Source organism: Hippocampus guttulatus, chromosome 10, assembly GCF_054856545.1.
Source record: "Hippocampus guttulatus isolate MCC_2025c chromosome 10, RoL_Hgut_1.0, whole genome shotgun sequence".
Lineage (NCBI taxonomy): Eukaryota > Metazoa > Chordata > Actinopteri > Syngnathiformes > Syngnathidae > Hippocampus > Hippocampus guttulatus.
In genome coordinates, this window is record NC_141270.1 from 13,750,301 (window position 1) to 13,778,253 (window position 27,953).

General features: G+C 40.6%; 3 protein-coding genes across 10 annotated transcripts in view; 2 read left to right on the forward strand and 1 right to left on the reverse strand.

Annotated features, from left to right (window-relative positions):
• The window catches only part of LOC147199346 (phosphofurin acidic cluster sorting protein 2-like), a 38,392-nt gene extending 35,784 nt beyond the window's left edge, over positions 1–2,608 (forward strand). For both annotated transcript variants that reach the window (XM_086122446.1, XM_086122448.1), the window contains one exon: positions 55–2,608. In XM_086122446.1, coding sequence (XP_085978572.1) covers positions 55–170 — 116 coding nt within the window. In that variant the 3' untranslated portion in view covers positions 171–2,608. The remainder of the gene's footprint in view (positions 1–54) is intronic.
• mrpl2 (mitochondrial ribosomal protein L2) lies at positions 2,582–5,842 on the reverse strand. 2 transcript variants are annotated; one of them, XM_086122456.1, is made up of 9 exons: positions 5,714–5,819; positions 5,074–5,212; positions 4,672–4,757; positions 4,393–4,570; positions 3,531–3,672; positions 3,338–3,453; positions 3,141–3,251; positions 2,940–3,013; positions 2,582–2,857 (listed from the first exon to the last, which is right to left on the reverse strand). In XM_086122456.1, exons 1-9 carry the CDS (start codon positions 5,726–5,728, stop codon positions 2,642–2,644), a joined length of 1,077 nt encoding a protein of 358 aa, XP_085978582.1. In that variant the 5' UTR covers positions 5,729–5,819; the 3' UTR covers positions 2,582–2,641. The 2 variants fall into 2 exon arrangements, with proteins under 2 accessions (XP_085978582.1, XP_085978583.1); XM_086122457.1 differs by lacking the exon at positions 5,074–5,212 and having other exon boundaries at positions 5,714–5,842.
• klc1b (kinesin light chain 1b) lies at positions 5,776–27,932 on the forward strand. Of its 6 annotated transcripts, none has more exons than XM_086122449.1 (17): positions 5,776–5,906; positions 11,265–11,535; positions 11,740–11,970; positions 12,590–12,662; positions 12,809–13,037; positions 13,127–13,214; positions 13,624–13,725; positions 14,106–14,279; positions 14,762–14,861; positions 15,724–15,776; positions 16,024–16,091; positions 16,803–16,911; positions 17,052–17,060; positions 17,913–18,065; positions 26,334–26,458; positions 26,553–26,610; positions 26,755–27,932. In XM_086122449.1, the coding sequence occupies exons 2-17, from the start codon at positions 11,287–11,289 to the stop codon at positions 26,842–26,844; spliced, it is 1,911 nt and encodes a 636-aa protein (XP_085978575.1). In that variant the 5' UTR covers positions 5,776–5,906; positions 11,265–11,286; the 3' UTR covers positions 26,845–27,932. The 6 variants fall into 6 exon arrangements, with proteins under 6 accessions (XP_085978575.1, XP_085978576.1, XP_085978577.1 ...); XM_086122450.1 differs by having other exon boundaries at positions 12,593–12,662; XM_086122451.1 differs by lacking the exon at positions 17,052–17,060.
• Positions 27,933–27,953: the final 21 nt, after the last annotated feature.

Sequence of the window (27,953 nt, forward strand, 5' to 3'; positions counted from 1 at the left end):
CTTTGAGTCTTATTTGAATTCCGTGGATGAGTTTTACTCTTTCATCTCTCACAGTCACCATCGATGGAGTGGAGTGGAACGACGTCAAGTTTTTCCAACTTGCTGCCCAGTGGCCAACTCATGTCAAGCACTTCCCACTGGGAATCTTCGGTTACACCAAACCAGTGTGACCTCAGCAGCCGTCCGCTTGGAACCGGCTAGACTCTTCTGCGCTGCACTTGTCTCACCCAGAGACTCCACAGAATTTGAGGGAAAGCCGACGGCAGTAATAGTTTTCCTGTGGAAATCTTACTGACTTCACATCCACGTGTTCATGTTCAATACACACCTTCACGTTGTCCTTCCGGTGTTGTTGATGTTGGCTATTGTTTGTTGGTTTCCTTTCTTTCTTTCTTTCTGTCTTTTTTTAACACACTACAAAAAGAACAAGTACTATTTTGTAAGAGTTGTGCTACCGCCTTGGAGGTCCTTTGACTCGTTTGACAATTTGCCACATTTCGACAATGGCAGCTATGTTTGCACTTTGGTTTTTGTTAACATGTTATTATTTCTGTGAAATCCTACATGTATTGTTACTCTGTAGAAAATGCAGAAGTGCGATGGTGATGTGCAGTGGCGTGTGTGAGATTTTTGAGGCCGTGGTAGTCATTGGAATATTGCTGTGAATCTTGACCGAAACATTCTTTGCTTTTCTTGTTCGTCCTTTTGCTTTTTTTCAAATTCTCACTGCAAAAAACCCACAGGACTTCAGTGTATTTTAAAGCAACAAATACTCATTTTGGTATTCTGAAGGTAGCTAAAATTGACTAACGCACATTTTTATATCACTCAAAAGTTCACCAAGTAATCCCAGTCCTGAAGACTTGACACAATCACTTAGAAACAGGGTATCATGAGACAAAAACAAACATCCCCAAGAGCTGAATGCCAAATTTGCGTTTTCTAAGCCCTGATATGTTTGGTAGTGTAATTTACCCGAGTGATGTTTTTTCTGCCTTTTTGAGTGAACAGCATTTGCACTGATCATGATGCTATGGTGTCTCATAGACCCCAACTAATTTAGCAGCCAGTGGCTAATCCAAATGTGCATTGATGTGCCAAAACTATATATATATTTTCCCTCTGTCCCCAATGCTTGTGGCCTGCTTGAAGTGAAACGCATATGTGGTAGAAATCAGTATTGGCATTACTGAATTGTTGGAAGTAATCGAATTTTATCCGTCAGTCAATAGATATGTACATCCCAACCACGTTTTATACAGCATCACTGTGGCTGTCGGTGCACAAATGTAAACATTCTAGTCGGTTGGTTGCTCACTCTTATGTTGGCTGGTTGAGGAATGTTTCCTTAACTCTTGGTGTGATTGGAAACCTGCTTTGATATTACCGCCGAGTCTAATGCAATTACAATGAAACGTCGATGGAGTCTTGTCAGATGTCCAAATCACTGCCTGTGTGTGTGCGTGTGTGGCTGTGAATAGGTGTGCCCTACGTTTGATGGTACTCCCTGACGATTGTTACGTGACCCTTCACAACAGGAATCCTACGGCCAAAACGGCTTTCTGTGTTGGTTTTTCTAGAGCTTTTTAAAAGTATTGTTAATAAATACAATACATATACAAAATATATCATTGTGATTTGCGAATCGCCCATTCCAACTAAATTGAAAGCACAAATGGCTTACCTTCCTTTCTTAACAAAAATGCCAACTTCAGTATGTTTCCACAACTTGTTCCGTTCAATATAATACTACAACTGTCATTTCTTCAACATTTCCCTTACTTTGTAATGCACTTTTTATGTAGTTTGATACACAATGATACCCGAATTGGGACAGTTTGGTATTGAGTTGTTACCCCCGCCCCCCACCCACTGCACCCCCCAAAATGTAAACCACTACCTATAGACGTGATAAGACTTGTTTCCTGGTTGTGTCGGGTGTATGTTTGATGGCTTCAAACTCCTTTTGGTGTCCTGAATGCATCATGGCCATCTGTTACTTCCCCTTCTGTAACTTTTCTAAAATTTTATAGCTGCCACTATGCCGTCTGCCTGCAGACTAGTCAGTCTGATTTGGTTGTCTCCTGCGTTTTAAGAGGGGTCACCATCTAGTCTTGGCTGGGACACCAACTGGCCCTTAGATAATACAGTATATCATGGAACTTTGGCTGTGAAGCAGGGCTGAGTTTTGTGAGCAAAACTATCAATTGATTGAAAACAGTCAATGGGCTTAAGTGTCAAGTGTGTTCTGATGTATTAGACCCAAGTCCAGCTTTGCCCTAAATATTGCCGTAGCATGGGGGTGTTTTACAAGGCAGGGCCAATGAGAGGCTGTGCTCTTGTGTCACTGATCGTAAATCTAATCAGAGATCCAACAGGAAAGAAGACAGCGTGCCATCTCATTGGTCCCGTCACTTCAGATGCCACCCTGTGTCTTTGCACAAACCCTATTTTAAACGACGTGACAGTATTTTTAAATTTACCACTAAAAAAAATATGGGTTACTCTGCATGTTTTACTATAGTTGTATATATGTTTTGGATTTTTATATATTTTTTTCTTTCAATGCTCTCACAAGCAGTTGTGTTTAATAAAATTTTTAATCTTCTGTACAAATTATTCCTTTCTTCCAAGCATGTGTTCATATTGAGCGAGACGCGATGGAGGGCAGGTTGACATAACTCTTCATTGGCGGCAGCGGTTTAATCTTGCGTCCGGCCCAGCCTCCCTTCCTCTGCCAGAGGCCACTCGATGGGCGGATGCCAAGCCAGCGGTTGCGGCCTGCTTTACCGATGATCCTTTTGTTGTGGTCCACATTGGATACGCGGCCCACCGTTACCATGCAGGTCTCCATTACCTGTGCGGATGTGTTTGTCACAATGACATTGCTACTTCTTAGCAGATTTGTTTTGGTGTCATTTTGCACTATGTAAGCTCACCTGAACCTGCTGCTTTGACGGAAGTTGAACAATGGCTGTTCCATTGACTTTACGGAGTAGAAGACCACTTGTCCCTGATAAAGAATTTGACATGAAAAAATCTCTCTATTTGGGAGGCTACTTAAACGATATGAAACAACTTTGTTTTCATTGAATTGACAGTGAGGGAAACCCAAGTTTATTTTCATTGCAATTATTTACCTGCGGCGCGGATATACTCTGATCCTTTCCCTGGCTGTATCTCCAGATTATTAACTAGTGTGCCCACAGGAAGTGCTCCCAGTGGGTAGGCGTCACCCTCATTTGCTGACACTGTAAAACATCAGCCCTTACTTAAAAACAGAACTTTCATCAGTTAAACGGCGTAGTGTCAAAGTGCTTCTTAATTAGTCCCATACCTGCCATGCGTCCAATTACGGGTGATGTTTTAATGATGTTTCCTGCCTGCATGTTCTCTGTAGCGATGATCCATCTTTTACGGTTGCCCCCAGCCACTAGGGCGATGTCAGCTGACCTGGAAAGACCACAGCAGACGAGATTAAGACAGCCATCAACATTTATTTGACATGCTGAAAAGCGAAAATAACTCACCTGCACGGGTCATATCGCACTTGAATAACCTTCTCGTCAAAGGGCTGCCCTTCTCCATGTTTATCATAGCGGAGGCGTTGGAAATCAATGCAGCGATACTTTTGTTTGTGGCCTCCGCCAATGCCATGTGTTCGGATTTTACCTAAAGAGCACCAATACAGTTATGATTTCAATTAGTGCAAACCCTGGACAAGGCAGACAGAGGCAAACAACCATTCATGCTCCAATTGATACATATAGCCAATTCCAATTTTTTAATTAACCCGATGCCCTGTGATTGGCTGGCAACCAATTCAGGGTGTCCCCCGACAGCTGGGATAGGCTCCAGCACCCCCCGCAACCCTAGTGAGGATGAAGCGGTTCGGAATATGAATGAATGAATGATTAATTAACCTGACATGCATGTTTTGGGAATGGAGGAAACAGAAATCCAAGGCAAAAACATAGGCAACTCGAAATGCAGTTTATGCATATTTTGCTTTTATCCAAGGAGCAAGCAAACTATTCTGTCATAAACTTCATGTTCAAACACTTCAGTGTTTAAAATACAAATGGAAGCCTTCCCAAGAATTAGAAGCATTCCTTCAGTTTCCAGTCAGTTCTGTTGTAGTGCTTCTAAAAACATGTAGGTAGTGCTGTTTGTCGAGTGCAAACCAAGATGTGGTGACCTGCTTTGCTGGTGGTGGTTGTGCTAATGTGTGTCCCCTTAAATGTGTGCTGGACATGTTGGATATTGACAGGTCTTTTTGTGTTTGCAGAGTAAACACCGGAACTTATAGCTGAATTGTGGCAACCTAACAAGAAGCACGATTAGGTTAAGGTACGACCAATCCCCAATCCACACACACACACTTTTTTTAACCTGTGTGATCTCTTCCTCCTGTCTTTTTCATCCCAATCGGTCGAATTGTGTACTTCTCCCTTTGCTTCCACCTCGTACTGTTCTGCTCAAGAGACGCTGTAGTGAGGATGCCCCGGCATGGCGCTGTACTGGATGCAGGCGATAACCATGGCAGACATGCCCCGATACCCAATTTGACCTGTCAACACAAGAGGGGGAACCAAAAAAAAAGAAAAAAAACAAGTACACATTAACTGCCTGCAATGTTGTCATTATTGTATTGTGATATAAGATGTTGACCTGAGAGCGCAGCAAGGCAGGCTGAGAGATGGTGAGGTAACTCAGGGCTCGAGTCAAACAAGACACCGCCATCACTCCGACAAGAACTGGATATGATTTAAAAAGGTACACTGTTAGATGTTTTCCCCCTCTTCAGTCCCTGGGTTCATTCAGTAAGATGTATTTTAACATTTTTTTGCTGGTCGTTAACTCCAACACTGTAGTTTCACCTACATTTGAGGGAAATACACATGACAACATTTTGCCACGGTTAACCTTCGTGTTTAATTTTCCATTGTGTGTGGCTACTTAGCGAGGTTAATGAGATGAAGACATTTAAACAGGGTGATATTGCATTAAATATGTAGATACAAATCTCATATTTGTTGTTAAAACAACATCGCTAATCAACGGTAAACATACCTCTATCCGTTTCAGTTTGAGTTTTCTTCCCGGCGTCCTTCGTGAGCGAGCGTGTCGCATGATGATGACGTTTATCCGAATACAGTACCTCAGTAGTCGTTTGTTGATCTGATCGTTTATCCGTATTGGCGTATTTTACCTATCCATCATATATTAATAGGGACTTATCCATAACCTGCAGTAATGCAAGTACTGGTTTCATCGAAGTTCAGTCGCAACATTTTTATACTCTTTCGACAATGCATGTTATTGGAAGTATTTTTTTATCCTTACGTGATTCACACGACAAAAATAACACGTTTAAATTCAGAATGCTAATACAGTTTAAAATTCTAGTACAGTAAACACAAAACAATGAACAGCTGTGACCACCAGGTAGAAGTATTGCGCACAGAGTTCACGTTTTTTTCCATAGTACACACGGCGTATAAAGCGTCAATTAATCTGTCTTCTGAGACGTGTTTGAGTTTTTAAAATTACCAAAACTTGAATCGTATTAATGAATTCTATTACAGTGAACACAAAACAATGAACAACTGTGACCACCAAGTGGCACGTTTGCGTTTTTTTAATGGTACATACAATATAAAATGTCAATTAATCTGTGTCTTCTGAGACACATTTTAGTTATTGAACTTACCAAGACTTTATTCATATTGATGAAAACAATATATAGTTAAAAACACCCTATTCCTCGAAGACGAGAACAAAAACAAAACAAAACAATACGTCACTGAGATTCGCTCCGCCGCAAAGGCTGATGGGAGAGCTGTGCGGTTTTGGAGACATTTTAGTTTTAAAGGGGCTGGACTAGCCGAAGGTTCTGGCAGTCGGTAAGGGAGATCTGCGTTTTTTCTCTGTCGAAATTAGTGAAAGCAGCTGTTTGACTTCGTATCCGTATGGTTTCCATTTTCACAACTGTACTCGTATGCAACCGCCTTGGAAATGTAAACGCACCGAGTCCGCAACAAACAGGGAGTGGTGATGCTAACAGGCTCTGCGAGCTAAACAGCCACTGACGACAGATCCGCGGAACCCCAATTTAAAGCTTTACGCTTAACATTGGTGAAAACATCTCCGTAAATGTGTACCAATACGTACTCGGGATCGTTGTCCTTCAAAATTATAAATCACGTCATGGTGGAGGACAACGTAACATGTACATAACGAGCGAAATCATTATATATATTTTTTTCTGCCTAATGTAGCGTCCAGTGGAATGCAATAGCTGTAACATAATTTCAGGTAAACGGTCGAATAATTGAACCATTACATGTGCTGTTATGTTCTCCGAAGTTTAGAAAATCCTAGCTTCTTTGCCTTGAAAAGATGTCTCATTGTCATTTGTTCAAAAGACATGACCAAATATTTTTGCATTTGAGTGGGACTATTATACTAGCTCTTGCCATCAAGCAATATTATTGTAGATGGTACTATTTGTTTACAGACCCAAGGAGAAATGTATGAGTAAAACTCACATTAGGGGTTTATCAGTGACTATCTATCTATCTATCTATCTATCTATCTATCTATCTATCTGTGTGTCAGTGGCACGTCCCTTGTTTTTTCTCATGTCTGCCTGCCACACCCTCCTCCACCATGTGTCCACTGGTCATGCAGATGTGGATGCTTGCCAGAAACGGGTGAATGATGGCATCCGGTGAGGCAGAATAACGTAATAGGATCTGGAGATGTGATGCTGACACAAACACATTGTTAACTGATGGATCTAAGGCATTGTGATTTCGGTTTCCATCACAAGCTGCACTCACCTGGTGCACTGGCCTCGAAAAGAACAAATGCATCACACCCCTCATGCAGACAAATCCACAGTGTATGGTTTCCAAAGGAAAAAAACTTGTCAAATACAACAAGGTTTGCTTTATTTTAAGAATTTTTAGGAAGTGTGTCGGCTCAAGGGTGGTTAGACTTTATCCTGACGAGAAGTATCATGTGGCTTAACATCAGATAGTTGAATTGTTTGCTTCCTTTGTTTACTGGATTTCATGAGTGTGATGTCGGTTTGGACTTGAGTTGTTACGATTCTGGCACTATGTTGTGACCTTTGATCATTGATTAACTTGAATGAGTCATCTTGTGTGTAAAAACACACCCCTGACCCCTGACCCCCGAATAAAAATGTAACTTTATTCGGGGCTTGACTGGTCAGCTGTTTTTAGTGTTACTTTCATGAACAAACTGGATTGTCATGAACGACATGGTTCTACTACCTATTGATACTTTTCCTGAGGTTGCTAGTATCTGGTCAAGACTGCTGTCGAACAAATACCATATAGATAATGTAGAGCAATTACTGTAGCTTGGAATGTCACAGTATTATTCAACGCGGTATCCACTTTGCTGCAACATCGACATTGTTTTCTTGAATCAAAAGTTGTCTCCCAAGTTGAGTAGTAAATATCAAGAGATATTTCTCTTCAGTTCCGTTTAATTTTTTACTTTGTCTTGTTCCAACTAAGTAGTTTCTGAAGCTGGTGTTCTTTGGCTTCTGATTGGCCACAGTAAAATATCTTTTCATGCGGACTTAGATTTTTTTTTTTAATCACGTGTATGGCCTTTTTCTTTTCTTTTATTTCTTTTCTTTTTTTTAACCCCCACAACTCGAAAATAGTTTTAAAAAAATATTCTGTAAGAGGTTGTAAATTTCCCCAGTGTGGGACTAATAAAGGATATCTTATCTTATCTTATCTTTTGACATCAAATTTATCCATTTTATGATTTTAGTTGTAATTTATTTTAAATTTATTGATTTATAATTTTTAGTAACTTCACTGCTTAAGAATTGGAGTCCACATGGTTACATAATGGTTTTATGAAACATGAATGGTGAAGTGATAAGGCCACCGATTTGTCTGCATTGTAGCTGTAATCTGATTTATGACTTACTGACTTATTTTTACGCCACAAATGCTTAAAAGACTAATTGAAGACCATAAATAAACGGTCTCATGTTAATTCATGGTTCATTTGTCTTGATTGCAGCATAAGATGAACCTATACAAGCAAAACATTCTATGTAATAAATCTGATACCATTCAATTTAATAATGATTAATTTATTGCTTGTTTGTTAAAAAATACATTGGAAGAGTGTCATGAAAAAAATGATTGCATATTAAATTGCAATAATGTGGAGGTGGGATCATAATTGGATAATTTTTCCTTCAAATAATCCTAGACCTGGTAGGCAGGGTGGCCGTCCTTTAGGGTCTTCAAACTGTTCACGGAGCCTCTCCCGTTGTCTCATCATTACTGGTATTCCCTTATGTCTGTGTGCAGAGGAGCACATCCCCATGGCTCCCTCCCTCCATTCCATCCTGCTCCTCTGCACTGTTCTGCTTCTCGCGTTAGGCGGGGCTATCTTTGTATGTATGCCCTTAGCTGATGCCGGTTGTTGCAATGACGCAGCAGGAAGGTCACCGTCATCCTACAGGCACCAGCATCCCCTTTCTCCCTACACCGGCTCTCTCTCTTTCTCTCTAACTCTCTCCCACCCACCATGTCGCCTACATTTGTATGAAGCAGTTTCACAGGCACGGCATCCTTTGTTGTTTGTCAAAAGATGAGCGCAGTGTATTCCATGCATGCCGCACTGTCGCTGGAAGATGAGTCTTTATTTCATCAATTATTTTCCATGTCAGACACATGAGTTTCTGATCTGCAACATAAACAGGTTAGTGTCCTAGCTGCAAGTTGTAGCACGAAAGTCATCAGCGGCTCAACGACGGGTTCCTTTATGAACGCAGTTATTTTGGAGTCTTGTTTTTAACTCGCTTTAGAGAACCTGACAAGAACCAACATTGTTTTTTTTCTGCAGTTCTGTTCCTCTCTGTCAGTGTTTTTAAATGTAAACACATTTCAGATTCTCACTTAATTACGAAGCCATCTGCTGGTGCAATGAGCTCAACCATCTGTTAATGTGCCGCATATGGACATGTGTTGCATATGACGTTGTGTGAAATAACACGTGAAACTGTCTGAATCCTGATACTTGGCAGTGAGTGGCGATTGGAAAATATGTTTTAGCACCATAATACATTTCACTCAAGAAGAAGCAACTTCTTTCCGTTGTAAACTGGCAATTTAGTAAACGTTAAAGAGAAACATGAACCTTTTGCCATTCTGCTACGTCATCATGTCAGGTTGTAACAACATTGTAACAACATGAATATGCTTTCTTTGTTTACATGTATTTGTTGGACTATATCCTCTGCAATAGGATTTCCCAATCTTGCAATCCTCACATTGACCCAAACGTAATAAAACATTTAGTTGCTCGTTGAATTGAGGTCTTGTGTACCGTCACCATGGTTATTGTTTAACTGTCAAGTTTTCATTTGACTTTTGAGGCATGTATTGCCAAGAAATATTGGTTGAGCCCCAAATTGTGGCACGTTCAACTTTGCAGGTTCCTCTGCCATTGTGGTATCACTAAACCAAACAAACGAATCTACCTCTGAAATTATTCAAGGAAAAAGGTGATCTTTCCAGTCACACAGAAGGCATAATGAATTCTTCAGGAGATTAGCGTAAGCAGGTCCATGAACCTGAGAATAAAGAGAAAAAAATCTCTTATTTGGGGCCAATGTCTCGTAGCATCAAATAAACGTCTGCTGACATACAGTAGTTCAGCCGTGATTACTTGATGTGATTATGCCCAACATCAAGGTAAAGCCATAATCAGGTCAAACTAACGTACCCAGTTTGAGCGGTTATACTGGGTTTGTCAGTATCACGCTGTATTTCAAGGCCATGAGGTTTGTGCCGTGAAGTGGTCCAGCCCATTTGAGGTTTTAGAGTAACATTGTCACCCAGCTGCACGTTGCACAAGAAAGCAAAATAATACATTTTAGTTTTCTTCAACAGCCCTTTTGTCACTTGCCAAGTACCGGTACATTGGATAAACCCAACCACCACCACACTGTCCCCTACCCCGTCTTCTCATTGTATTGATGGCTATGCTTTTATTCAAATCAACAAAATGGAGGGCGATCAGAACCTGAAGTGGCCCACTAATGTAGGGTTAGGGTGCAATTCCCCAAAGCAGTTGGCTGCCTTTCATCTCTCATTTTTATCTTCATTGATGCTAAAGGACCGTGTGCACATGTGCTCCCAGCTGCTTGGATATCAGCTGGAAGGGCGGAGCTCCTTTTTGCATTTAGCCTACAATTGATGTGGCTCAATGAGTCATCAGACTGAAAAAATAGCTTGTTCCATTGGCTCACCAAATGACTCAGTTCTTTAAAACACCCTCGAACACCATCATCATCTCAGACAGGGCGAGACTTGACTGAGCACAAAAGGACATCAATATTGTGATTTTTAAGTTAAAAAAACACAGTGACGGCATTATGATAGTTATTTTACTCAGTCAGCTCGTTATCAACCTGTTTGAGCAATTTCATATACTGTATATTATTTTTTAATATCCAGTGCAGTCAGTGTTACTCGTGTAATGAGTTAACGTTGAGTGATTTTTCCAAAACAAAATGTGAATGATCCATTACATTTGACATCTCTTTAATATGCTGAGCTCCATGGTGGTGTGCTTTGACGTTGCCATCGCCATGGCTGGCTAGCAAGCATCATGGGTGGGCTACCCAAGAAGAAATGCCGACTTCTCTACTCACTCTAGTGTTACTTTGAACTCCATGGTAGTATACTACAGCTAATCGACTGCAAAAAAGACCAGGGTTTCACACATGTAAATTTTAGCTGTCGGTGTTCAATGCACTACATGTTTGCATTGTGGTTGAGAGAGGAAAGTAATTTCATCTATGCTGTATGTTACACATAGAGCATATTTGACAATAAAAGCTGACTTGACACTGCTGAGGGTTTTTTTTGGTTGCTTTATTACAACATACTGTTTCAGCTGTGTTGTTTTGGTGACCAAGCTCTTTGAGACCAAAATCAAAAATGCACTTCTATTTTTGCGTCTAAAATCGTTGGTGGTCAAATTTTCAACACGTACCACGTAATAATGCATAGGTTATTGTCCCCCATCTGGGCTGTCGGGGTGATTGGTTCATCGCATGAGCAAGTTGCCTTAAAATGAATATAGGTCAGGTCTTTACACTGTCAGGCAATAATCGGTCAGACTGATTCTTCTGGCTCCTTTTTACTTATCAGTTATGCAATACCATGTTCCACTTTCTGTATCATGTACAGGTTTCCCTGAGCACTTGTCAAGATGTCCACCATGGTGTATGCCCGGGAAGAGAAGCTCGAAAAGCTCTCTCAAGAGGAGATCATATCCAACACCAAACTGGTGATCCAGGGTTTGGAAGCCCTCAAGAATGAGCACAATTCCATTCTCCACAGTCTCTTGGAGACCATCAAGTGCCTGAAAAAGGACGAAGAGGCCAACCTGGTGCATGAGAAATCCAATCTGCTGCGCAAGTCAGTGGAGATGATTGAGCTGGGCCTTGGTGAAGCACAGGTAACACTTGATGAATAATTGTCAGTATAATAGTTTGGATGTGTTTTGAACCAGCTAATAACTCTCTTGTTTTGCGCGTTTCTGCTTGTCCACATTCTGTATTCAACTGAGAAGAAATATTTTATTCACACTCTGTTCTGATCATTGCACTTATTGGCTAATTAAATTCAATGCCAAACTTGCTTGATGTTATTTTCATACTAGGTGATGATGGCCCTGTCCAACCACCTGAATGCAGTGGAGTCTGAGAAGCAGAAGCTGCGCGCGCAGGTGAGGAGGCTTTGCCAGGAGAACCAGTGGCTGCGGGATGAGCTAGCCAACACCCAGCAGAAGCTGCAAAAGAGCGAGCAGAGTGTCGCTCAGCTCGAGGAAGAGAAAAAACATCTGGAGTTTATGAACCAGCTTAAGAAATATGATGAGGACGTTTCCCCCTCTGTAAGTACAAGTCTCGCAGTATTAAGTTTACATCTTGCCAGGGGTGTCCTGATACAATTTTTTTTACTGGTGATCCGATACCGATATTGCAGCTGAGAGTACTGTCTGATACCAATATTGATCTGGTACGATATCTGAAGGAATGTTACATGCTTTTTAAAAATGTTGTAGTTTGAAATGTAAGAAGAGACTTGATCAAAGATGCCATTCAAACAAAGAATAGTGAGCAACATTAGGTATGAGAGAATATAGCCCATTTATTCCAAAATGTTGAGTTACATAAATTCAACCTCAAACATGAGAATATAATGCACTCGAATAAAATACATTAAAAAAAAAAATTAAACAACCAATAAAGTCAGTAAAAACAAATTATACTCTTTGAAGTGCAAAATAACAATTCAAGTTTACTTGAGTACATTCAGATTCAGTTTTTTTTTTACATTCAGTATATGGTGGGAACGCAGTCTTGAATGGACTGCTTATGTACTGTATATCTGAGATGTTGGATGTACGCTGATGTAATCCGATAATTGTATAATGTATAATGAGAATTAATGTCATTATTAAAATGTCACTTTGTATATTTGGATATAATTTCTTATACTGTATATCTCAGCAGGAGGAAAAGGACAGAGAAACGCCAAAGGACTCCCTGGATGATCTCTTCCCCAATGATGAAGAGGAGAATGGTAAGATTTACAGCAATTAGCAGGGACAATGTATTCTGTCAAATTTATTCATTCCACAATACTACTCACATCGGATTATTTTAATGTTTTTTTTTCACCCCCCCCCCCCCCCCCCCTCATGTTTGTGTTGCATTTTTGCCCAACAGTGCAACATCAACACAACAGTGCAGCAGTGGCTGCGGCCCAACAGGGAGGCTATGAGATCCCAGCTCGTCTGAGAACACTACACAACCTGGTGATCCAGTATGCTTCTCAGGGCAGGTACGAGGTCGCTGTGCCCCTCTGCAAGCAAGCTTTGGAGGACCTGGAGAAAACCTCTGGACACGACCATCCCGATGTAGCTACTATGCTTAACATCTTGGCTTTGGTTTATAGGTGGGAAATGACATACTTCAGATAATTTCCCAACACTATTAGAGTTGTGTCGCTTCTTGTTGTGAACTGTCTTCATCTTCATTACCCAGGGATCAAAATAAATACAAAGAAGCTGCACATCTTCTCAACGATGCTCTTTCCATCCGAGAGAAAACCCTGGGGAAAGACCATCCTGCTGTAAGTATCCCATAGTCATGGCAACCAAATCTCATTGTTGACATGCTAATGTCCTTTTTGTATTTGCTCAGACACATGACAAGGATGTAATTGCTGCCTGCACCTTCTCCTTTTATTTATCATCCTACTGACTCAGGATGTACAGTCGAGATTTTTTTTGTACTTCTACCCGAGGATAGGCTTCTGATTTTATCACTCCTTTAACTTAATGTAAATCAAGCAAAACCAGAGAAAACATTTCTCAATGAAATGAATAACCTTGGTGCTAGCTGACACACAAACTCTTTTTACACAATGCTGGTTTAAATCATTGGGCCTCAGAAAAGCATTTTAGTAATTTGCTAAAGGGCTTATGTTCTGAACAAAATGGCGTCTTTTATTTGTTATCGTGTCTGTATGTGTTGTGCAGGTTGCTGCAACGTTGAACAACCTGGCTGTGCTGTATGGAAAGAGGGGAAAGTATAAGGAGGCTGAACCTCTGTGCAAGAGGGCTTTGGAGATCAGAGAGAAGGTATGGTTACATTCCTGGCTTCCACAACACTGTTGTTGAGAGTGACCATTTGGCATATTTTAATAACAAAGATTCCCATTTTAACTCCAGCATCTGTAAAAAAAAAGAATGCTGTTTTTTTAAATTGTCTTTTTGAGACGCCACTGGAGGCCTTCTGTCTGTCTGGGAAAGGAATTACAGGGTTGAATTGAGAGCAGATTTCGAAAAACGCTGGCATGAAACTGAAAAAGGGATGTGATGGGACAACGTTTTTGGTTTTGTTCAGGTGATCAAAGTGTCTCAGGCCCATGATGGGTGTCAGTAACAGAAGGATAGATGCAAAGAGAAGTAATAGGGTAGACTCACCAATTTGTGACTAAACCCTGTGTGGCTTCCATCAGGTCCTGGGGAAAGACCATCCAGATGTGGCCAAACAGCTGAATAACTTGGCTCTGCTGTGTCAGAATCAAGGAAAGTATGAGGAGGTGGAATACTACTACTGTCGTGCCCTGGAGATCTATGAATGTAGGCTGGGCCCGGATGATCCCAATGTGGCCAAAACCAAGAATAACCTGGTGAGTCGATGCACCGCAAAGTCTCTGAAAGGCACTGAATGCCTAAATGGAGACATGGTCTTGTGTTTTCCTTTATGAAAGAGGAGACTGTTATTGAATAGTGTGCTGTGAATGTAAACGATTGCGTATCTTCAGATATTTTCAATGTTTTGGGGACACCATTTATTGAAGATATGAGATTCAGGCAAATGTCAAAGCTTTACACTGAAGTGTGTGTTTGTCATGAGACTCCTTCAGAGAAGCACTTTTGAGGATCTAGTTAAATTAACCACTCGATATTGCACACAAGCCAGTAGCATCTCGTCAGCTGACTTGCTCCCTTAAGGCTCCTCGAGGCTGTAATTGTGAGACAGAAATAAAATGACTTAGCATGAGTAATTTCATAGGAGAAGATCATTCCTTCTCTCTTGGAGACGACCGTTTTCTTTTGTGAGTCATTTGATGCAACTCTCAACCTCATTTTTGCCTGCTCTCTTCTCTAGGCGTCATGCTTTCTCAAACAGGGAAAGTACAAGGAGGCTGAGATTCTGTACAAAGAAATTCTGACTCGTGCCCATGAGAAAGAGTTTGGATCTGTTGATGGTAAGGACCTGTAGATGACTTGAAGATATTTAACAACGAAGATGAATGCTGGCATTAAAATAGAAACTGGCATTGGGTTTACTTTGAATTGCCCTTTAGAGATGTTTGTTTTATAGCGTTCACTATTGTTTCATCTTTTACTTACTATTTATCTCACACCAGTGAGGAGTGCTGGACAGATGATTAAAAAGTGGACGATGTTCTAAGCAGGCTGCCTGCCTTCACCATTCAAAGGACTCAAAGACTCCTTACAAAAGCCTTTTGGAGAAATAAAGAGTTTGTTGGTCTGAATGAACTCTGGCAATTGCATTCTCTTTTAGTTCCAACTGAACAAGATGTTGCATCCCCGTGAGATTAGATGTTCTTTGAATAAGAAATAAAAAAAGACTTTTGTCAGCTTTCCATGGCAAATTCCTCTGACAGGTTCATCCTTGAAGAGTAACCTACAAGGTTTCGCAGATTTGTTTCAAACAAAACTGCAGCACATCACCATTATTCAACCACAGTTTTGTTTTCCCACGTAGTCAATCACATTTAGCTACATATATGATTGGAAAATACGTACATGTATTTTGCAAGCATATATCCATATTATTTTCTCATATTTTCTACACTTAAAAAAAGATATATATTCTTTAAAAGCAAATTTGCTTTTGCACGCAAGACGATTACAGAAACGCAGATTGATACTGCAGATTCAACCTTCATTCTTGAAGGGCAATAGGCGGCTCTCAGCTCCTTCAGTACATCATGAATAGTTGATCACGGACTTAGCAACGCCTCAAGAGATGCTGTGTGTGTGGGGGTGTAATCCAGTCGCGTTGCGCAGTTTGTCGAACCTCTCCCGTGTGTGTGTCTGCAGCTGAAAACAAGCCTATCTGGATGCACGCAGAGGAAAGGGAGGAGATGAGCAAGGTGAGAGCTGCCATAAGATACTACTCGTGATATTTAGGAGTAGTACATAAAGAGCAACGGCACATTTTAAAAGCAATAGGAAAACGGAAAGGTCACTTCAGATCCTGGGAAGTGATCCAGTCTCATGGTGCAAACCTTAGACACAGCATAAAGCGCCTTTGGGCAAGTCATGTTTAAAAAAAAATCCTGTTGGTCTGGTTTACACCACTCCTCCCCTTCTCAGTTGGCTTTTTCTTTTTACTTCCAGGGCAAGCACAGGGACAACACGCCTTATGGAGAGTATGGAGGCTGGTATAAAGCCTGTAAAGTCAACAGGTAAGACAGATGCTGTTTCAAAGACACCTTTGAATTATGCAGAGTTAAGCAGTTATAAGACTTAATTATTTTTATAGTTTGAGAAATGTCAGATAAACATTTTCTTGGTGTGTATAATGTACCGCTGCATTCCCAAATTGAAGACTGAAAATATCCCACCTTGATACTCTGGTTTAAAGGAAACCAAAAATACCTCTAAACAAACAAATATAAACTTGTTAAGTGACATTCAGTTTACAAAAGGCCTTCATGTAGAGTGGTAATATTGAGATAAATGCTGACATCTAGATTAATACGGTAAATCTAGTTTACAAATTAGGTTTTTCATTCAAGATTGGCACTACCAGTGTTTAATGTCTGATGCCTTTATTGTTGGGAAGTCATGGTATGTGGATTTGCCCTGAACAAGAACTTCCAAGTGCTGCTCCAGTGCATTTTTCCTAGTCAGAATGAGCATCTCTCACGCCCCAGTTTTCTGGAATGCAGCATACCATTTTACTTGTGTGATTTAATCTATCACCCATACTGGAGCAATTATCAGATCCCCATCCTGGAACAAATTGGGGCATTTCCAGTAAGGCAACACAAGCTTAAATGTGTTAATCATATGACATTATTTGAATTAGTCATGTTTTGCTGCTCAAATTTAAAAACTTTTTGTTCAATCCTTAAGCAATCATGAAGCGGTGTGCCTGTTTCTTGTGTCCACAGCCCCACCGTGAACACAACACTGAGGAACCTGGGGGCTCTCTACCGTCGTCAGGGCAAGCTTGAAGCCGCCGAGACCTTGGAGGAGTGCGCTGTGAGATCCCGCAAGCAGGTTAACCATATTTTTGAAAAATATGGAATATGCATGCGCCTTATCACTCACTTTACTGCTTTGTCAATTCCGAAATGTTGTTATGTGAGTCGATCTCATTTTATTTTTCCCTCCCTCTCACAACATTGCTTTGGATCCAGAGCAACACAGTAAGTGACGGCCGCCATAGAGCTTCCACCTTTCTCCCTGGACATTCCTCCCATTTCACAGCCATAGAAAATATTTCTTCCTGACTTTTAAGTCACATGATCCACGATAGGGTCTGTATCATCTTTTTTTTAAGATTTCCACCACACTTGCGATCTAATTTCTCATGAAATCTAAGTTATTTTGGTGGCTGTTTTCATTACCCGGAAGGAAGTAAGGTTCCTGGCTCATTAAAACCAGTGTAATGTAAAGAAAATACATCTGACATACCATGCTTAACAACAATTTTATGTCATAATTTAGATGGTGGGTTAATTTACTTACAGCTTCTGCTTCTCCAGCATGTTTGATTGTGATAATTGTGCGAGTTTTAAGGTTTAATCTTCCTGCCAATCCACTTTTGTACTGGCCAAGGTTCACCAGGCAGAAATTATACATATGCTCACAGGCAAATAGCCACTGGATAGTCTGCCACTGGAGAGGCTGGCGCCTGGACCGGGTAGGCTGTTCAAAGCGCCTCTTTCCCGAATACACTTGTTGTGCGTCCTGCTGGCTGCTCAAGAAGGTGGGCGTATGTTTTGTCGGGGGGGGGGGGGTCTACCGGGGCCGGCTCCTCAATCCAAGGATGAACAAGATTGCTCAGGGGTGGTTGAATGGAGGAAAACACCTATTTGGCGTGTCCATGGTGAGCAATTTGTATTTTAACAAGGCCGCAAAAAGTTGATTTTCATGATGCAGACCCTTTAAATACTTCTATTCAACTCCACACTTTCAACCATTAATCCACCTTCCTAATGTTGACATTTACCTTTTGCAATTATGGTGTGTTTTCCTCTGCGTGTTCTTCCCATTAGGGCATTGACCCTATCCACCAGACACGCATGGTAGAGATCCTGAAGGACGCAGATGGCGACAGGCGAAGGAGCAGGGAGAGCTTGAGCAGCGTTAAGTACGAGAGTGGCTCTGAAGCTGGCGAGGAAGTGAGTATGGGCGTGGAGTGGAACGGGGTGAGTACAGATCCACTTAAATTGAATCTTACATGCAAGTGGTCCTCATTGGAAGTACAAGACAACTTGATCCTATTAAAGGGAATGTTGACTGGTACATAATTTTTTTTAAACCATTTTACCACTTTTAAACATTCTGGAATTGCCACCAATTAGTGACAATACTATGTAAAACAACCTGTTTCGATTTGGACTGGATGTACGCAGGGAACGCTGTTTGTACAAGCTCCCCTTTGCCTTGTCCTTCCGATGAGGGGTTTCCATCAAAATCTTTTGGTTGAAAGATGAAGCTGATTGAGTGTCTTGGCATGGCGACATGTCCTATTTGACAGTGTATCTGACTTATGTTTTTGTGGTGTTGTTCGTTGCTTGCCGATGTCTTGTTTTAATTGTTATTTTGTTGCCATTGTTTCTGCACTAGAGCCGTCGTAAAAAATATGGCACAGGCTCATGCTTTGGCACCTTGGCAACATATTACTTACCCTGGGATTCACATAGAAAACAAATTTAAATGAGCAATTAAATCCAGAACTCTCATGGCCATGGTCCTTATATGAACCGAGAAATATAATTTACAGGTTTTCAGTGCACAAAAGTATGGCCATTTAATCTGCAGATTACCTTCATCCAGCTTTAAAATGTCCACTGAGGTTCACGTGTCAGTCCTTTTGCTCAACATCATTAAATGTATCATTACTCATTTCCCGACATTCAGTGCAGCAATTTGTACAGTTAGAGAAACACAGCTAGATGCGTGTCCTAGTTAGAAGAAACCCCGTGGTGAATTTTACATGACTGTGCCAGGAGATGTGCCTTGACTGAGCCTGCGCTTCTCACACACTGTGCAGCATCGCGCTTCACCGCTCCAGCCAATTTAAACATGCATGCAGCCGTGCCAGTCAATGGACTTAACCCATAAACATGCGCACTAATGGACTGTGTGCTCTCACGTGGGTGCCATATTAACATGATGTCTGTTTCTCTGAGTGAGTCTTGACATGAAGAGAAGGTGGCATTTTGTGGTAACACTTGCGTAAATGTAAATGTGAATGTGAGCGTGAGTGCTTCTCCTGTGAGTGCTTCTCTACACATGTTAGAATGCTGTTGCAATGCTTTATAAAACATGCGATGATGTGCGGAGGGTAGCTGAGGGCCTGATCTGTCATACAACAAACAAAACCCGTTGTCTTGTTTGTATTTTGTTTTCTCAGCACTCATTTGACACAGTTAGTTTGACTGTAAGCCTAACCTTCAGACAATCCATACATGTATTCATTTCCAAAGATTGGCGCACAGGATCAGGCTCGCACAATATCAGACTAGCGTATCTGGTGAGCAAATTCTTGACTGCCAACCTTTGACAGCACACTCGCTGAGTGATGATGACACGTTTATTTGGAATATCACAGTAATAATGTCTTGATGTTGTCAAAGACACCATTTCATGTTAGTTAGTCTATGTTGAGGTCCCACAGTCGAAGGGTGGTCAGATGCCAGCAAAACTATTTGTCTTGAATTTTTAATCGTTGAGTGTCTCATCATGAAATCCGCGATTTGACTCCTGCTTTTTGCTTTCTGCTGAATGCTTCTTGTCTCTTTGCATGTTGTCTTTTTTTCCATCCTTGGCTTATTTCTTTTATCACTAACCTTGTTGGTTACTATTGCCATGACAACCAATCAGCCTGTCAATCAAAATTCTTTTCTGCATTGAGTGGATTGTACTCTCCCTTGATGTCTCTCTTCGAGCGAGGCTGGGTTGGTATGTAGCACAGTGCTTTTGCGTGTATTGTTGTTGAAAGTGAAGGATTGGGATTGAAAATTTGGATCAGTCTATTAAATCACGCATAGCGCTACTGCAAGATGTCTCGAAATCCCATTTTGTCAAGACACACTCGATTTTGAGTGTATCCATTTCAGTGCTGATGCTTGCTAATGGTCCATCTCTGCAGCACGCAATCACTGCCAAATTCAGACCGTGCTACTCAGAAAGGAATGAAAAACGGCTGAGTCACAGTGACGGCAAACACCCACTCGCTGAGTCGCTGCATCTAAAATCAGGGGACCTGCACACAAAGTCATAGTTTGGATTTTGTTGCCGTGTTTAAATTATGTAAATTTAAGATATTACACTTGCTATAATTTAAACTTGCTCAGAGTTGCACAAGTATCGCAAATAACACTCCAACACATTGATTAGGTAATGCGCCATGGATGCAATGGAACCTCTTAACTTGAACACCTCAATTCCACTAGGCTGTATAAATTACAAAACAATTTGTAGGAAATAATGGAAACTGAAGTAATGTGTTTCGTCTAATTGTCAGAGTCCAAAATACATTCACTGTATAAAACATAATGTTTTATGTGATCATTTATAACTGATGCAAATTAAAAAAAAGTTTTTTCAGTCAGACCAGACTTAAGTAGTAGTGTAAGATTTGAAAACGTGATGGAGGATTATTGTACAAATGCCACAAGTAGCTCAATTTCCATCTTCCTGTTGGACATTTGTTTCCTGATCTCACTTCTGGCGATCACAAAAAATAGGCTAAACATTTAGAGTTAATCCTCTTGGCTGTTCATTGAGGTGAAGTCTCACAAGATTGCATTATACGTCATGAAATATAACACGACAAAGTCCAGCTTTTGTGGCAACTCCAGACCCCCCTGCTAAAATGGTTGAACTCCAAATTGTACATCTTTATGGGCATTCAGCTTGGGAGGTTCCATTGTAAGATCCTGAGAGCACATTTTACCTTTTAGAATAATGAACTGGGATGAACAAAATTAGACCTAGTTGTTGGATTGTAATGCGTATAAGGGAATGAGTGATGTGAGGAAGTAGGACCAACCCAGAGCTGGTCGTCTTACAACCTGTGCCATTTTTGTCTCTTTCTCTTTTTCTCTCTTATCAGGCCTAAGCCATCAAGATTATTCCTCCATCCCTCTCTCCCTCCCTCAACCAGTAGCTAAAGGATATGTGTTGTCGCTCCTCTCCGGTGTGCCCCCTCCCCAGCAGAGAAAGCCCCTCTTCCCCTTCCTCAGCTGTCACATCAGTCCGCTGTCCGATCGAGAGCTGCCGGGACGTTTGGTCTTCTCATCTTCGTCCTTCCTGGTTTTCTATTTCGCTCTTTCTGGCATTACCTTTTCCTTCTACTAACCCTATGTTGGCAACTTTTCCTCATTGAGCACATCCATTGTGTGTGCGCGTGCATAGCCTCAGCCTCCCTCACTTCCTTTTCTTTCCCTCAATTTGCTTGTATGTATGTTACACATATCAAACAGTATAATAAGACATATTTACATTTCAGATCCAAGTACCCGATTTCGGTTCACTGCAGATAGGCAATTTTTTTTGCCATGTTGATTTCAGGCCATCCAAATCCAATATCATTGTGTGTACAAACCCAATGAAGTTGTGACGTTGTGCTAAACAATGTTCACACCTTGTTATGCCAGCGATTTATCTAGAGGAAGACGTTGTGCTAAACATTTAAAAACTGAATGCAGTGATTTGCAAATCATGTTCAACCTATATATAATTGAATACACTACGAAGACAATATATTTAATGTTCAAATTGATAAACTTTGTGTTTAGCAAATAGTCATTCACTTAGAATGTTATGGCTGCAACGCGTTCCAAAACAACAATATTCAATAAACGTTGGAGAAATGAGGACACTAACTGTTGAAGCTTTGTCGGTGCAGTTCTTTCTCAACAGTCTGCGGTCTCCATTGTCGTTTTTTACGCTTAATAATGTGCCACACATTTTCAATGGAAGACGGGTCTGGACTGCAGGCAGGCCAGACTAGTACCCACACTCTGTTACTATGAAGCCACTCTGTTGTAAATATGTGCACAATGTGGTTTTGAGATTATCTTGCTAAAATAAGCAGAGCCATACATGAAAAAGACACTGCTTTGATGGCAGCACAAGTTCCTCCAAAACATGTATGTACCTCACAGTACATGAAGTGAAGTGGTGCCTTCACAGATGTGTAAGTTACCCATGCCATTTGCACTAACACAGCCTCACACCATCACAGAGGCTGACTTTTGAACGTTGCGTCCATAATCGTCCGGATATTTTTTTCCCCTCTTTGGCCCAGAGGCCACAACATCCACAATTACACCCGCAGACTGTAAATTTCCCCAGTGTGGGACAAATAAAGGATATCTTATCTTATCTTATCTTATTAACATAAACTATTTGGGATGTGGACTCATCAGATCAACAAACACTTCCACTTTGCATGACCTATGATCGAAGGTCATGGGTATTGAATGTTGGTTTTCAGCCTGTTCCCAGTTAGGCTGTTCACCTGTGGGACGTTACAAACAGGTGTTTGATGAGCATTCATCAACTTTCACCACCTTTTGCCACTTTTACTGGCTTTTTTGGAACATGTTGCAGCCATAAAATTCACGTCACAACTTAATTAGAACTGGGTTTGTACATGGAAAGGACACAAGAGACAACCCAAATTGCATGTTAACAAATCAACAGGCACTGCTGACAAAATGTAAACAAACAGTAAGGTACTACAAGCAAATGTTACTGTTCATTGTTTGGGGCTGACTCTTTCCCCACTGGCTTAAAGGAGGGTAACCTCCATGTTACTGGCCGCCGTCAGCAATTTTGCTTATTTAATGTTTGACACGCCTCTCATGCACCAATACATTTACCCATCTGTTTCGCCGACTTCAAACTTGCATTGATGTGACAGGGGGTGTATCCCATCTGTGAGCTTACGCGGCACTCGCATTGCCACAACTCGGTTCATCTCAGATTTGGATCTAATTTTCACATTCTCTTTACGCTCTTTAGATCAAAACAAATCGAAATTGACACTTGAAACCTTCGATGAATATCGCTCTATTTGACTGACTGAATTCCTTTCCTTGAATTCTAAAATAACTTTATTCCGCATCACACATCACCCACTTTTATTTAAAGTTGTCAAACGTGCTCTGCTTAGCAACATTCTTTTTTTTTTTTATATTGCAGGTATTTTTGTGTTTAATGTTGTGACCTAATCTCAAAATGCCTGAGTTTATGGTACTATGTCATTTCGCGTTTGTATCAAAATATCCGTATCTGAATTGACCAGATGAAAAAGGGAGCCTTTATTGTTTTTGCAACTTAAAAACTTAAGAGCTTTATGTCATTTTCTATCATTATTTTACATTTTTATGCACATTCTTTTGGGCTGGATAGTAAGGTGGTAGTATTTAAATAAATCGCACAATTGTCTGTATCCGATGCTGACAACACATTTGTCAGATCACATCAAGCTGTTGCCATAGTAATTCATTCTGCGGTTTGCTTTTTCTGTCATCAGTGTCCTTGCACTCTTTTTTTGTGTGATCCACAGAAGCTCACATTTGCAAAAGAGAAAAAAAGCGGCATGCTTTTCTACTTTGTGTCAACAGAGACCAATTAGATGAGAGATGAGAATCAGATGTCGTGGTCTCAAGCAAACATTATTGCCTTTTCTTATTGTTCTTATTCAGGTGGAAGCCGTGACTCGCAGTCGTGTTTGACGAGTGCATTTGTGTGTACAGTCACAGTGGTCGGTCACATAGTTTAACCTCGCCACTTGGGTGAAAAGCGTTTTAGTTCTTTCATCAGCTCAACACCCACAACCGTTAATTCACCTTTCACAATGTGAATGTGCAATGACCTTGAACACCTTGAAAGTGTCATTGTTGGCTGTGATTGTGATGCATTCATTTGCTGGCTTCAGGCTTCTACTTGCCTTGATTCTTCATTCCTTTTCAACGTGCATCTATACCTCTGCTTTTACTCTCAGCTATAGAATTGACCTTGTGAGTCACATAACTATAATATCAATAATGTTGTGTTAGTGGAATGCTTATTTATTGAACTGTCTACTCTTGACATATATCTATAGTGTGACTTCATTTTCCCAATGTAGTGTTCACATGACATTAGGTCTAGTAGCACTAGTAGTATAACTGCGTCATATTTACAAATCTGCATTGTGAATATGGTTGCAGCAACTCTTGTTGGCATCTCAAATAAAGTTTTTTTTCCATCTGTGAACTTGCCTTTTTTGTATAAAACTAATTTTGGACCACTAAATCTTTCGGGGAAAAAAACTCATCTATTTTATTTTATTCCTCATAGAACATTAAAAAAGTCATTGGTTCATTTATTGAAAGATTTAACAACCAAAATACATTTTTGGAATGATTCCTTTTGTCTGTTCACTAGTGAGGTCACTTGTTGCAAGCAAAGTTCATAGGGCACAATCGTTACTGCACCGTAGCTGGATGGAAAAAAAAAGTTGGCTTTTTGAGGGGAAAAAACAAATACAGAGAATACAGTCATAACTTCACAAAATTTTAACTAATCTTGAGTGAAAAAAACACGAGGTTGGGGGGGGGGGGGGTTAAAATAGGCCATGTTCTCCCAGAGCCGTTGTGTGCATTCTCCCATCAACTTACAGTCTGCGATATTCAAACTGCTTGTGAAATTTGAATGCTAGCCAAGGCTACTACTTCGGTAGCGTGGCTTAATCATTCATGTTGGAAAGTTGCCAAACGTGAGATGTTACCAGTTACCGGTAGATGTGTTTTTTGGAATGGACAGTCAATTAAAAGTATGAGAGCTGAAATTTATCTGACGGACTGGTGAGAACGACGACTTTGGCGGTGGTTTTCCTAGGCCCAGTGATGTGGCGGCCCCCTTGGAAATCACCATTACACACACATATATATATATACACACTGGGTCACACCCTTGTCTCAGCTCCTTGTGTTTACCTTGCTAACCGAAGTTAAATAATCCAGCCACGAAGAGTGTCAGCACGATGGGGCTTTGTGCTGCAGCTGCGACTTGCAGGCTGAGTGTGTGTGTGTGTGTGCGTGTGTGCGTGGAAAAATAATTGACACATTTGGTTACGCCTTCTCTCTCTTCAGTCTCTGACCTTTTTGTCACGGCTCGACAAAATTAAATTCGAAGCATAAAATAGGGCCAGAGAGGGATGATTATTTTTTTCAAAATATTTGCCATTGCTCAATTATTTGGTTGTATAAACAATTATAACATATATGAGGAAAAACTTACATTTTAATGCTATGACTTCTACCTTGAAGAGCTTTTCATCTAAACACGCAGCAGGAGGGTGAAACATATTTCACAAGAATTTTGGATGAAATCGAAATTCATAAATATTATTTTAGCCACCTCAAGAAAGCTAGCAACTATATGCCAGGACTGAATTTTTTTTTTTTAATCTATTCATTCAAAGAGGCACTGTGAGTCAGCTACTTAAAGCATTTTAGCTGTCAGGTATATTACTTTTGTATGTATTCATAGTTATATTTAAACCATTTTTTATTTGTATTTATAGTTTTACTTTACAATTTTGATGTTACTTTATTTACAATAAATCCATTTTCCCATCACCTGATTAAGTGAATAAAAATGGGTTTTTAAATTTGTACATTTTAACTAACCCATTTTAGGGGGAAAACATGCTAAATGAATGCAACAAATACGGTCATGTCAATCAGGGTGCCCCTGTCCGGTCCTCAAGAGCCCCTATCCAGCCTGTTTTAGATGTCGCCCTCCCCCAACACGCCTGATGTAAATGCTCCGTGGATAAAAGATTCTAGAACGTAAACAGGCCAGATGTGGCTCCTGGCCTACACTTTTCCTACCCTTGTTACGGACTAAGTACGATATTCCTTTTATTTGAGAATTTACTTTCCTGTAGTAAAATAACTATTTGCCACAGTTTAACACCTTTTCCGTTTGTGGTGTACTTTTTTTTCTCTCTTCACAGTGGCCCGGATACTCCTTTTGGAGTATGATGATTATTTGTATATTTGTCTATTGTGTCTGTGTTAAATATAAAATTATTATTTGCAAGTAAAACCGAGCCAAATACTGAGGTGTCTTTGGTTTTTCAAGTTTGAACGTGAAGCTTAGTTTTGGTGGTCACCTCCAATGCTCTCAATATACATACATCTCCCCCTGTTGGTTATGAATCTTATTACAACCAACATTTTTCTCGTTTCAAAACAAACCAGGACCAGTAGTAACAACATGGACAAATACATTGATATCTCACTGGATGAGTTTGGATCTACTTGCACTTGTTAAATGTTTGCTAATAATTAGCTCATTTTTACATAGCCAGAAATTAATGATGAAATTATTCAGTCTCTGTTGAGTGTGATGTGAAGTTGTGTTCTTCATCGCGATCAAGTGGCTTGATGAGTGTGTGTGTGCAGGACGGCAGCGGAGCACTCCAGCGCAGCGGCTCTCTGGGCAAACTCCGAGACGTCCTGCGTCGTAGCAGCGAGCTGTTGGTCAAAAAACTGCAGGGCAACGGACCGCCTGAACCTCGCAGCACCAAGTAAGTACCGCAAAAACCAAGGAGAGAAAGGATTAGATTAGCCTTTGAAGTGCGCTCATTTGCATGACGTAACATCTTCCGCTCTGCTTGCCAGCATGAAGCGAGCCGCTTCATTGAACTACCTGAACAAGACGGGTGATGAATTATTCCAGGTGAGGAACCAGTGACATTCCGTGAAGGATTTTAATTATTTTATGTAGTTATTATTTTTCAGGCAGTTGTGTTGGACGGGCGTGCCAGAGATTTGCTTGCAGTAAAATGTTTCCATCATGTACTGAACAAAATTTACATCTCAGTCTCAGACTCGAAGCAATAATTTGAGGGTGAGCCGAGGCCTGAGCTCCAGCACCATGGATCTGTACTCCGGAAACAGAGCTGGAATTTGAAGTGAACCTTCTCGACCTGCCAACGTCAGACCCAAAGATGTTTCCTCATAACACTTGCATCCAAAGACCCTTTTTGAATGCACATGGATTCTTGTGAAAATGTGCCTGCCTTCCTTTGTTGTTGTGCAAACGTTGCCACCATTTTGATTTTGCATCATCATTGTACATTTGGAGTGATGTTAAGAGCATGACACCAAGATCCTTTTCTCACATATCCTGTGCCATTCTTTTTTTTTTTTTTTAAACTGCTGATTGTCCTTTTCCTTCTCCATGAAAAATAATCATAAATTTTGTTTTAGTCCTCTCTGTAGAAATGAGCTGTGTAGAGGTTTTGAAATGACATCTTGTAGATTTGCTATGATTGTTGAAACCTCACTTGTCTCTGTTTTGCCGATGGAGATGTGGCATTGGGCCAAAGCTTTGGGATACAGGGTGAATGAATACCTTACTGTCATCACGTGACTCGCAGACCACCGAATGGAATGACATTTTGAAGTCAAATAGGCTGCTACTTTCATTGTCTTTTAGTTTTGAGAGCTGTGTGTGTTCACAACATGAACAAGGCAACTCATATAGATCCTCGGTCATGACAAACATCCATGTGACCACCCACTTTAAAAAAAAAAAAAAATTAAACAGTAAAAAGTCTGTAAAGTTGGAAATTTGGTAACTTGTGCCCCTTCCTTGAATGATATCAGGTGCCATGCTGTTTGAGGTTATGTGACGGTGAACAACTCCAACTTGAAATTGTTTACACTGATGAGGATGTGATTCATGTTTAGATTGCTACAATGTGACTGTCATAGTTTGCACAATGCTCAAATGCTTGTCTTCTGTCGTTTAAATCAAGTGATTCAAAAGAACTGGAATGTTGGATAATTGTTTTTTTTTCTCATTAGGGGACACATGAATAGGACAGTGATACATTCAGTCAATTGCTTCCAACTAGTGAAGATGTTCAAATCGTGACTTGATTCGAAATTACAATTTCTGTTGGCATGAACATTTTCTTCAGTTGATTAAAAAGAAAAGCCTCCATGTGTTGTAAACAAATGGAACCAAAACAAGAATTAAAATACCAACAAAAATTTGTCGTCCCTGAATATGTG

Bases quoted from the DNA above. Each gene is read 5' to 3' on its own strand.
- klc1b (XM_086122449.1), top strand. From the start codon at position 11,287: ATGTCCACCATGGTGTATGCCCGGGAAGAGAAGCTCGAAAAGCTCTCT. The intron at 14,280-14,761 runs GTGAGTCGATGC...TCTCTTCTCTAG, and splicing joins CCAAAACCAAGAATAACCTG to GCGTCATGCTTTCTCAAACA. The intron at 26,611-26,754 runs GTGAGGAACCAG...TTTACATCTCAG, and splicing joins CGGGTGATGAATTATTCCAG to TCTCAGACTCGAAGCAATAA.
- mrpl2 (XM_086122456.1), bottom strand. The intron at 3,454-3,530 runs GTGAGTTATTTT...TGGTCTTTCCAG, and splicing joins GTGCGATATGACCCGTGCAG to GTCAGCTGACATCGCCCTAG. The intron at 2,858-2,939 runs GTGAGCTTACAT...ACATCCGCACAG, and splicing joins CGTCAAAGCAGCAGGTTCAG to GTAATGGAGACCTGCATGGT.